Source organism: Ammospiza caudacuta, chromosome 2 (assembly GCF_027887145.1).
Source record: "Ammospiza caudacuta isolate bAmmCau1 chromosome 2, bAmmCau1.pri, whole genome shotgun sequence".
Lineage (NCBI taxonomy): Eukaryota > Metazoa > Chordata > Aves > Passeriformes > Passerellidae > Ammospiza > Ammospiza caudacuta.
This window is the reverse complement of record NC_080594.1, coordinates 15,143,512-15,155,820: the sequence shown is the minus strand read 5'-3', so window position 1 is coordinate 15,155,820 and position 12,309 is coordinate 15,143,512. Positions and strand designations below refer to the sequence as shown.

The 12,309-nt window shown below is 40.5% G+C and overlaps 1 protein-coding gene across 3 annotated transcripts in view; it reads left to right on the top strand.

Moving 5' to 3' along the window:
* The window catches only part of APP (amyloid beta precursor protein), a 194,270-nt gene that overhangs the window by 97,265 nt on the left and 84,696 nt on the right, over positions 1 to 12,309 (top strand). For all 3 annotated transcript variants that reach the window (XM_058800412.1, XM_058800410.1, XM_058800411.1), the window contains exons 4-5: positions 8,394 to 8,506; positions 9,944 to 10,137. In XM_058800412.1, coding sequence (XP_058656395.1) covers positions 8,394 to 8,506; positions 9,944 to 10,137 — 307 coding nt within the window. The remainder of the gene's footprint in view (positions 1 to 8,393; positions 8,507 to 9,943; positions 10,138 to 12,309) is intronic.

Here is a 12,309-nt window from a genome sequence, read left to right as displayed (position 1 = left end):
TGTCACTGTGGCACTCAATACTGAAAGATGCAGGACACGCTTTTATGGTGCAAAGAAGAAAAATATTGATCCTGATTTATTTCACACGTGTCTATTTATAAGGTTTTTAAAGAACATCCCCTGTCTATCCCCAACTAGTCAGTAACAAATTGTTACCCTGTATTAATTGTTCACTCAATTGTTCAGTGTTTATGTGCAAAAAAAGTTGTTTGTGAGAGATAGTTTTCATTTTCTATCTAACGGTGTAGAAGCAGTTTATACAGGTGGCTAGTGTTTATCACAGTCCTAGAGTTCTTTCTCAGGGAAAGCAGGTTGTTTTTCATGGTCTTAAAGTTCTTCTCAAGGAAAAGAAGTTGTTTTTCACTGCTGCAGAACTCTCTTCTCACAAAGAGCTTTCTCATGGCTTCTGTCAGCTCAAGTCAGGATTCAGTTTGTAGGCCTTTGGTCTTGCTGTTTCACCAGCACAGTTTTGGCCAAGCCTCTGGAAGACAGAAGAGTTGCAGATATTCCCACTCTGTGCACCAGAGGTGGATGTGCAGGTCACGCTGTCACTTCTACTCCTGCCCTTCAAATTCTGTCTGCAGGTCTGCATTGCTGTGGGTCTCTAACTGAAATTCATGTCACAGGCAACAGATAAAATGAGGGAGTGGGAACAGTTTTGCTACAGAGCTGGTTTTGGAGGCAGCGTTATGGGCAGGAGTTAAGCCTCTTCTTGTCAGAAAAATGTTTCAGGCTGCTGGGGCACAGACACACTTTATCAGCACTACCTTGCATTCATGTTGGCTGATGGATGAGTTTATGGAGAGGCCTGTAACTTCTATTTAAAATTAAATTTGAAATTGAAGAACTCTACAAATCCCTTGTTTACTACAGGGTGTTTAAATCCTTCAAACTAGAATGAAGACCTTTAACTATATGGCTTAACATGTGTCATGCCCAAGTTCAGAGGACAGCCATGCCAGGGACTGGGCACAGCAGAAAACTCCTTCAAATCACATTTTCACTGGCACAGCCTCTTCTCTTCATCTGTAGGTACCAAGTATAATACAGGGAAGAGCACTATGGCTGGTTCATTTTATTGCTAGATAATTGTGCTTACTAAACCATTTTGCTGAAAAATTTTACAAGTATCTAGGTGCTTTGCATCGTCTCTTCTTTTCTGGACTTCTGAAGAAAAGAAAAAACATTTTCAAGAAAGCATTGTTTCCTTGAACTTCAGGCCAGTGCATTTGGCTTGCTCTCTCACGCAGATTGCAGCTTACTTTTAATTACCAATGTTATAAATGAGAAAACATAAAGATTTAGGTAAACATGACATTTAATTAAAAATCCTAAAGCTATGTGTCTATTTAAATAGATGTAATACTGTATGCATAACATAGTACATACTGAAGAAATGTGGCTGTGTGAGCACAAGAGGTGACAGAGGTGTTGGAGCTGGGGAGCAGGGCAGAGCAAGGACAGCAGCACAGGAAAGGGGTTGTTCTGTTCCTTGGTTGGCATCTTGCTGAGTGTGGGATGGTTCTGAATAATCTATACAAAGTCACAGGGAAGTGACACATTTCTCTGAATGCTCCCAAATATATACTGTGCAGGCACTTGAGCTTGTAAATATGTTTTAGCAAGGCCTTTGTTCTCATTGGTGACATGAAAATGAAGCCTTGAGCCCCAGACCCTCAGCATGTGCACTGCCTCTTCATACAAAATTTAACACAGGCTTTGTTTGAAAGTACTTCTCTGAACATGATTACTTTTTGGTTTGGAGCCCAGCCATCTGCTAGAAGGTGTTTGGTTTTGTAATGGGTTTTCTTTTATTACCTTTATCATCTTATCCTTGCTTTTTTTTCTCTTCAGTGTTGGTGGGATCTTCACATTTCATCTAGTTTATGGAGTGGCTGGAAAGTCTGCTGATCAGGACCATATCTCACACAGTGCTTTTATTTTGTACTACTTTGCTTTGATACCTTCCATTACACAGATAGGGCAATCATCTTGTTAGGAGCATGCAGACTTACTGAGCCTTTTTCTTCCTAGAGAAGATGTTGGAGGTTAGGATTTTTTCCTTTTGTTTCGCTCGGAAATTTTCTCCCATTTGTTGCCTAAGAGGTTGCAACAATGAGTACTTAAGAGAAAAAAAGATGTGGCCACGGGAGAAGGTGCAGTTGGTTGCAGTCTCTTAGCTGAGGAGTGAGCTTGGTAGCTGGGGGACTTTCCCTTGGGAAAGTGCAGAGATACCATGAGATTTTGGTCAGGGGTTGGGCTCAGTCCCCTCTCCCTGTTTGGCTCTCTGGATCGGAGTGGAGCTTGTTGTGGTTTTGGTGACAGACTGCTGCTGCCCAGGGCATTCACTGCCACTGCAGAGTTCTTGTCCTTCACTGCTTCTTCTGGGTGAGCCTTTGCTTGCAGGAGCAGCGGCTGAACTGGGACCTTTTCAGCACCTGGCCTCACGGGGAACAGGACCCTGACTCCTTCCCCCTCTGTGGAGGGAGCGTCTCCCAGCTGCTTGCAGAAGCCTGTCTGCCATTGCCCAGCTCTGCTGTTCCTGCTGCTGCTTTGGGCTTTTTGCTACGCTTTACCTCCATGTCCTCCATGTCCTCCCAGAGCCCTGCAGCTCCTGTCACAGCTTTGGAGTCTTTGCTGCACTTTGTTTTGCCATCCTGGGTGCGCTCCCCTCTGCTGTTCCAGCCTGCTGCTCTGAGGTTCTGCTATAGCCCATTTGTCACCTGGAGTAGCCATGAGACTGGCTGGTGCCTGAGAGTTTGTGAAGGAAGTGCCTTTCCTTGGAAAGGAAGCCCTTTTCCTTGGAAAGGAAGGCCCTTTCTCTGGAAAGGAAGGCCCTTTCCTTGCCCTCCCTCTGCTGGAGCTTACATTGCCATGCACAGGGACGGCCGAGCGCGCCCCACAGCGCCCCCTGCAGGCCCAGGGGAATCATCGCACCTGCCCTGCCTGGCCGGGAGCCAGCAGCGCCCCTGCTGGCCGTGACCAGAACTGCACCCAAGGGGAAGCGCTCGATGGCTGAGTGAAGGGGTTTTATTGTTTATTGTTTTATTGTTTATTGGGTTTCTGGGTTTGTTTCTTGTTCCTGCCATTGCTGCTGTTTGTTTGTCTTGTTATACTTATATACACTAGTAACAAACTGTTATTCCTTTTCCCATATCTTTGCCTGATAGCCCTGTAATTTCAAAGTTATAATAATTTGGAGGGAAGGGGTTCATCTTTTCCATCCCAGGAAGGTTCCTGCCTTTCTTGGCAGACACCCGTCTTTTAAACCAAGACAGAGGATTTTAAAGGTTGTGTGAATGGTAGCCTTTACTATAATTCCAATTCTTTTGTTAGAGATTGATTCTTAATGATATTCTTAGTATTTGCTGTGTTGAAAAATGAAATTTCTGGACCAGAACTTCTGGTCTTAAAGCAAAAAAATCCGTTGTTGTTTCAAGAGAATTTTTCAAATTATAGAAAGTCCTTGACTGAAATGAAGTTACTTAATATTAAAATGTAGCATTATAACATCCAGCAAAACTGTTTTTGAACAGTGTGAGCTAGTAACCTGTTGTGATATACCAGGATGGGGCAATAAAAGAAGTCTGCTACAAACACAGTGGACAACTGGACATCAGGAGGGGGGTTACTGGCGTTATGGGGGCAAAGATGATATTTCTAAAATTAAATTCAAATGTGACTTACTATGTTGACACAATACATGTTGTGGTGATGTGTAGTTAAAAATGGAAAGTTAAGCAAGAAGCAATTTGCAGGATGTTGAGCAGAATGTTGGCAGCCTTCAGCTAGATGAATGATGGGCACATGATGGTGAGTTTTAATGTGGTCACACAACCTCTACTCAGAATTCCCCTTTAGAGCTATTTTCTCCAGATGGCCAGATACCCGTTAGCCAGCAGGGTCTGGTTTTAACCAGCCCTTCCCTGCAAAAGTGGGTGAGGAGCTACTAGAACAGAAGTAGCTGTAACACTGGTGTGTTGGATAACCTGAGAAGATATATGGATTTATAAACTCATCAAGAGAAAAACGGTGCCATCATGGTTTATTATTAGAGTACCTCTGCACAGGACATACTTCTAGCTGTAATCAAAATACTGGAGATGCTGAATAAGGCAGAAAAGCACTGTGAAATAGTGATAAATATAAGGCAGACAGAGGTAGTGTTGTTGGTGGTAATGATACCAATGCTTTGTGGTTGGTACAAATTTTGCAAGCCCTCCATCCATGGTCTGGCCAGGGTTTACCCTGACTTGCTGGGAGATCAGGGACAAGGTGCTGGTAAGGACAAGGGGACAGCTTGGGGCCAGGGAGGCTTTTAAGGCAGTGCTGCCACCTAGGGAAGTGCTGATGCTGCTTAAGCAAAACACAGGCAGGGTGTTGAGGACCAGCCCAATATGATGCAAAGTCAGTATATTGCTGTGTTGGAATTAAAAATAATATTGGAGTTGAACTTGGCAATCCCATCAGTAGAAATTATAACCAGCACTGCTCTGGGTTGCTCCATCAGTCAAAGAAATGTAGTAATGCATAGCTCTCTCTGTCATGGTATGCACTGGCAAAGAAAAGTAGTATTTCAGTTTTTTCTTATTTTTAGAGCCTCTCATTGGATGCTCTCCCTTCATATGTGCTTGTTTTCCCAGAGCAATCTGTGGGTTACTCACTCAAAAAAGCAAAGAATCCTAGAAATCTTATGACTCAGCATAATTGAAAGTTAAACAAGTACAGGAACAATACAGGCAGAAGCTTGCCTGCAAGCCTAAAGTGCTAGAAGTGCTTCTTTCTGATTGATTTGTGTTTCTGTTAGATTATTGTAAGCAAATTAAACAATCCAGTTGTCAAATAACTTCAATTGAGTTTGTCACACTTGAACATAAATTTATTTTAAAAAGAAACAAAAAAAATAGAACAGAAGTTTAAAGCTTTGCATTTAAACTTTGGTAGTAATTATTGTGAAAGGAATGAAAAAGGTTTCTAGAACATTAGCTCTGTGTATGTCTAAATAATGGATAAAGTTAAATTTAATTTTAATAAAAATAGAATTGACGGCAATAGAAATCACATGTGAAGTTGCAAGTGATTGCTATTGCCTAGATTTTTGCACACCTAATTTGCTATAATTCTGTATATTGAAGGAGTATTACCATGAGCAGCCATCCTTCTCCCCAGGTCCTCTGTTCCTTCCAAAAGACAGAGGAGGTCTTGTTCCAATAAATGCTGTGAAATTCAGCCATTGTTTGCAACATGGAGCCTCATCTGAAACGAGAATTTGGGTTACTGTGAAGATGCTGTTGCCTTATTTTGAAGCGATGTGATTCTATAAAGCAACGCATATTTTCTGTGTGCTAATCAGATCTAACACAGTATCTTCACTGACATCTGAACATCTGCTATTTCTGTAGTGTATTGTTATGAGTTGGTTGATATAATTAGATGCTCAAAAATTAATGTGCTTTATTTTAAATTATTGCATACTCATGCATACTTTTAATGACACTGAAGCCCAAACTGCCTTACCCAGAACTTTGGACATACAGCTTTCTGTGGTGGTGTTCGCAGGGGTCCCAGGAAGAGGGAAGAGACGAGAATGTTGACTCCGTGTTTCAGAAGGCTGATTTATTATTTTATGACATATATTATATTAAAACTATACTAAAAGAATAGAAGAAAGGATTTCATCAGAAGGTTAGCTAGGAATAGGACAAGAATGATAACAAAATCCTGTGACTGACCCAGACAGTCCGAGCTCACTGTGATTGGCCATTAATTAGAAACAACCACATGAGACCAATCACAGATGCACCTGTTGCATTCCACAGCAGCAGATTATCATTGTTTGTATTTTGTTCCTGAGGCCTCTCAGCTTCTCAGGAGGAAAAATCCTAAGGAAAGGATTTTTCATAAAACATGTCTGTGACAGCTTTCCATCTTCCATTTGGTGGATGTAACTCAGTGGTACATCCAATTGTGTTACTTTTCACCAAATCATAGATTGGGTCAGTTTAGAATGGACCACAGTGGGCCATCTGGTTCAACATCCCTGCTCAAGCAGAATCATCCCAGAGCACATGGCACAGGATTGCATCCATGTGGTTCTGGAATATCTCTAGTGAGGGAGACTGCACACCCTCTCTGTGTGATCTGTTCCAGTGCCTGGGAAAGAAGCTCTTCCTCCTGTTCAGGTGGAACTTCCTGTGCATCCGTTTCTTCCTGTGGCCTCTTGTCCCATTGCTGGGCCCCACTGAGCAGAGCCTGGTCCCTGCTCTGACCCCTCCCTGCAGGCACTGACAGACACTGATGAAGTTCCCTCTCAGTCTCTTCTCAAGGCTGAACAGCCCCAGCTCCCTCAGCCTTTCCTCATAAGAGAGAAACTCCATCCCTTCATCATCTCTGTAACCTCCACAGGACCCACTGCAGGAGCTCCCTGTCTCTCTTGTCTTGAGTAGCCCAAAACTGGACCCAGCACTCCACATGTGCCTCAGCGGGGCTGAGTAGAGGAGCAGGATCAGCTCCTTTCACCTGCTGGCAATGTTCTTCCCATTGCACCCCAGGATCACACTGGCCTCCTTGGTCCCCAGGGCACTGTTGTCTCAGGGACAGCTTGTTGGCCACCAGGACTCCAGGTGCTTCTCTGCAGAGCTGCTCTTCAGCAGGTTGGCCCCCAGCCTGTGATGGTGGCCAGGGTTATTCCTCCCCAGTTGCAGGACACTGCAGTTCTGCATGAAATCTTCATACTCTTGAGTCTTCAGCAAAGCCTCTGTGTGCTTGTCCACTGCTCAGGCACTTGACTAAATTAAAGCATTAATAGTTGCCAATTACTTATGTCCTGAGAAAGTTCAGGTATCTGCCAGGCTGGTCTGCAAAAAGCTGCAAATTTATGTGACTTTCACTGCAGGATTGGTGTGTGACACCACTGGGAACTGAGACTTTGTTAAATGAAAATGCAAATTTTGTATTTAGGGTAACCAGAAAGTGTACTAACTCATTTTTGCAAGGTAATTTTGGACACCTCTAGAAAATGCTTCTGTTAATTTGCAGGCATTAGGGTGTGCTAGGGAAGCATAAAAATAACTTTTTTCCCCCCTAGTTAACTAAGTTACAGCAACTAGTTAATATTTCCTATTTAAGGGCTTCAGATCAAAGGCACTGAAATACAGTGAGGAATTTAGTGTGATATACACATCTTGGTGTGGTATATAGCAAAGGTTTGTTTGTTGAATTCTGCCTTTTTCCTATGCATTGGTTGTTGGTTATTTTTAAAACTGACTTTTTAATTGTAAGTCTTAAGGGCCACTTCATCAGCTTCCTGAGATGACTCTACTCAACAGTAAGCTTGTAGGCATTTAATTTTGATCAATTAACCTATTACTGCATCCTAATAGCCACTGGACCATCTTGATTCTTTCAGGTAACAAACTGTAGTTTTTTGTAGGCTACAGACAAGTGGGCTTTAGGGAGCTGATCTATACCAGCTGAGTCATGTGCTTTCACAATTCAGTGTATGTTCAGTATATACACTTCTCTGAAGTGTAATTTTCCCTTTAAAAAATATCTTTGAGAAGGTTTGGGGTTATTAATTTGCAACATCGGAATTGTACAGAATTACAATGAGTTTAGTCTAATAAATCATGTTACTTAGCACCTGAGTTTCTGAGTACTGATGCTGTGAGCAGTGTTCATTTTGTAAGCATGTAAATTTCTGTTCTTCTGTTAAAGATGGCACAATCTCTTTGGTCAGTTATGTCCTTGGGAAAAAAAGACTCTTCACCCAGTTTGATCTGACCAGGTATTCTGGTGATCATGAATCATCTTGTTTCCTGGCTGATAAGCTCTATTGCTTATCAACCTTCTGGGCTAACATGAATTCATCTGGCTGATGAAATGAGGGTGCAATGAAGAGGCTGAAGCAGCAAAAATAACTGAGTTGACTGTGTTGCTGTTAGCACTGTATCAATGGAAATATTCTCAAATGCTTTGAAACAAGGTGATGGTGTCATTTGTTTTATGTAGAACACTTCATACCCTTTCCCTACTGCTATTAAGATACAAAACATAGTTGTCCCTCCCTGCCCCTGTAGTCCCCTTCCTGGAATTAGACCTGCCAACTCCTGACTTCATGTTGCACCACATATATCTGCAATGGGTCCTGCAGTTTTATTATGCTGAGGTTTTCATAAACAAATATATATGAAATCAAAGGCTGGAGCTCCTTTCCAATGACAAGTTGAAAGATGGTCATGATTTGAAGCACCATCTAGAAACTGTTCCATTCTCTGCAAACCTGCCACTCATTCACAAAAGCTGCTAGGAGTAGCTAGAGGTTTAACAGGATGAGATGTTGGAAGTAAAAGTAATATTTCTTGGGTGTTAATTTCTTTTCTTTTCCCTTTCAGTGGGCGAGTTTGTGAGTGACGCTCTTCTGGTGCCAGACAAGTGCAAGTTCCTTCACCAGGAAAGAATGGATGTGTGTGAAACTCACCTGCATTGGCATACTGTTGCTAAAGAGGTACATTCATCTGTCTTAAAATTTCCTGCCTTCCTTCTTTAAAGCTGTGTCACTCTTCTGAGGATTATTTAAAATATAGCAGCAACATGGAAAACAAATAGCAATACTTTCAAATGTTTGAGTGAGAAACATTTTGGGATTTTTTGTAAGGTAGGAAATGGGAGTCAGAGGACAATAGAGACCATGACTGAATACTTACCATTGACCTTTGAACACTGACCCTCTTTCATAGCATTATTTTTTTCTTCACAATCACTCACAAACTCACTGTGTTTTCTGCTTCCTCCACTTTCCTGTGTTAGCACTGGAACTAAATGCCTAGGATTTACCTTGAATCATTATCCTGGGTGGATATTATCCAGTAATTGTCATGGATACTGGTATGCCACATACCCTCAGAGATCAAACAGGCCTCAAGGAGTGCACTATGTGAAATTCAGCAGAAAAGGGTAGGAGAGCTGATCAAACAAGGACTGGCCAAAGGCATTTTGCAGGCACAGAGTTTTTACAATTTAACAGTGCTTTACTGAAAATAGAAATAAACTTAGTGTTACAATTGCTAATCTGTTCTGGAGTTTTTTCCTTACACAGAGAGATTTAGGAATAAAAACTAAGATGAGTTTCCAGGATTTCTGGTTGCTGGTTTGTTTGGACCCTCTTAGCTTGTACATTGTTCCACCTTCTTGAGATGAAATTTGAAATGGGATCAGCAGCTTTTCAAATTTTTAGTTCTTGTTTGTCTTATACTTAAATGAAACATGTAAGGCACCAACCTTCACACAAAGGAATTGTGGTTCATTTTGACTACTTGCATACTTGAAATGGCAATGGCCTGGAAGGACATCATCACTGTGCAACACTGTGCATTTTCCTTTTTTCATCTGTCACACATCACTGTATCTTTAAGGTATAATTATTCCCAACTGACTGTTTTTCAAACAAAGCTAGGAGGTACTGTACTGGCAGTGATGTCAGACCAGACACAGTGTGTTTCCAGTGTAAGAGGTATTTCAAATGTTGCTTTCTCTTGAGGCGAAGTTTTCAATAGCATAATGCATCAGAATTGGGATTAACACATCAAATAATTATTCTGTCATCATGTTTTCTGTTATGAGACAAAGCCTGTGAGGATTTTAGACAGGAAGATTAGGAGTTATCATGTATGTAGGAGAAGACAATCCTTTGTTCTGAGAAAGACTGATAGGAGAGCTTGTTGCTTGCAGTGGACACCAGTAGGGAGCTGCTTACAGTAAAGTAGTGAACGCAAGTGTGATCTTTGTAAATTGTGCTTCAAATTTCAGAGATGATGCAGTTCACCAGCTTTAACTTCTCAAGGCAGTATGTAGTCCCTTCATATTTTCTAAGGGTCTGTGAGATTTTTTTAGTCTTCCTCTGTGCCAATATTGTTGCTGCTTTTTTTCCCCCTCTTTTCTGCAGTCCTGTAGTGAGAAGAGCATGAATCTGCACGACTATGGCATGCTGCTGCCCTGTGGAATTGACAAGTTCCGTGGTGTGGAGTTTGTCTGCTGCCCCTTAGCAGAGGAAAGCGACAATCTTGATTCAGCTGATGCTGAAGATGATGATTCAGATGTCTGGTGGGGAGGTGCAGATGCAGACTATGCAGATGGAAGGTACAGTGACTTTGTACTCTTCAACTTGTTATTAAGATGCCAAAAATCTGTCTAAAAGACCTTGGCATAGAGGAGTCATTGCACCTTATACATGAACTTGCATTTACAGTTGTTGAAACATCAGTGTTCTACTCCTTTTATTTTTAACTTTTTACAGTAAAGTTTATTGTTAAAAAATACACTTTTAAGGCACACTTTTTAGTGCCTTTATAATTTTTTCAGTGAGAATTGTTGGCCTATTTATAACAAAAATGCCTAAATTCATGTTTTTTGACAAATAAATGACAAATGGTGTACTCCTAAGATGCTTCATCTGCAGTCTGGGGTATTGCAGCAGGTATCAGCCAACATAACCAGTGGAGTTCTTGAAATGCATCATTTGTAACAGGCATTAGCTGTGTGCTAATTATTATATTATATTATATTACATTACATTACATTATTTCTATTATATTATTTCTATTATATTATTTCTATTGTTATTGATGTAAGAACATTTTTCTGCTGACAATTAGTTTCTAAACATGATCTAAAAGAAAATGGGCTTTATTATCTAGCCTTTGACAGATTTGTTAATTTGCTGCTGTTGGGAAGGAACCTGGAGGTTTCCTTTACAAGGCAGTGATGGGTGAGAAGATACCATCCCTGTCCTTACCCTTCCCATCCCCTGTGCACATAGGTTAATTTTGAGCCAGATATGGGTTATAACTGTGTTGTAACACCCTGTGGTAACTGAGTGGTCTGGTGCTGTTAAAGCCTTTTCATATCACTCTCCTGAGCATGTCAGAGAGCAATTGGAAGAGCAGAGTACCATGTCATGTCCTTGCAACGGGATGCCAGCAAGTTGCAAAGATGGCTTTCTTCATAAACTAAGATCAGTGTTCAAATTCTGTTTGTGCTCCCCAGGCTTTCATCAGTTTATACTGTGCTAATGCAGTGTTTCTACTTTTTTTTTTTTTTTGTACAAATAATGCACAAAATCTTAAACTTGGGGCTGATTGCAAGTGGTTTCAAGAAATAACCAGAAAATGGGGACCAAATTATGTGAATAATGCAGAAAGCTAATAGGTCTGAATTGTGCTATGTTTGGACTTGCTAATAATCTAGATGGAAACAATTCAAAGAACAGTGCAAAGATGAAGGACAGACACTGAATTGCTGTAATTTGATGCAATTCTAGGTGTCATTAAGACCTAGAATAATGAGAACATATATAATGGTGGGCAACTAAATCTTTCCTGACAAAGCATTGGTAAGTGCTGCAAGGTAGAGTCCTTTGTGAATAATGCAATAAGTTTAAAATAAATACTTCCCAATGGTAATTTCCAGTTTTCTGTCATAAACAGGAGTGAATGGTCAGACTGTTGATGCAAAAGCCTACATCAAAGAACTTTGCATATTCCATATTGATATCTTTGGACTTTCTTCTGATTTGTACGTCTAACAACTGTCAGTGTCGCTATTTATAACCTTTTCAGTAAGATTTGTAAAGCTACTTTTGGGCTTTTGCTGTGTCATTTCTGTATATTTAATTTAGATTTTGATTGGGTGTTTAAATGTTCTCTCATTCTAAGAAATGAGCGCAGACCATGTTCTAATGGAAATGTTTGGTTTTTTCATTATATAAAAATATATTCACACAAGATAGATCTATCCATCTATCTTAAATATCTATTAAATATATAGGTAACATATTTATTATATTTATACACCTATATATAAAGTACATGTCTTATACATACAAGATCAAAGATGCCAAAATATTTTAAATAAAAGAGCTTACAGGGCTATAGAGTACTTGTTCTAAGACAAATATCTGCTGAATTTCTGTCTTTTTTGTTTTTCACTGAACATTTAATTTACTATTGTAGTCAATTTCTTCCTCATCAGGCAGTTTAATATCTGATGAGATGAGTTCAAGAATAATTTCATGAACTTTGTCTTCTCTAGGAATGGGAGCTGTAATTGCATTTCAATCCATTTCTGAAATTCCAAGCAAATACTGACTTTTTTACCCTCCCCTCCCTCAGAAGTGCTTGCAAAAGGAAAATGAAAGTGCTTTTCTATGGGGTACTTGTCCTTTATCTGCATATGAAGAGCCAAGTAATTGGTAGTTCTTTTAGAATGACTCACCCATTTCTTGCTGCCTCTTAAGCCCAGTACATTTAAGCT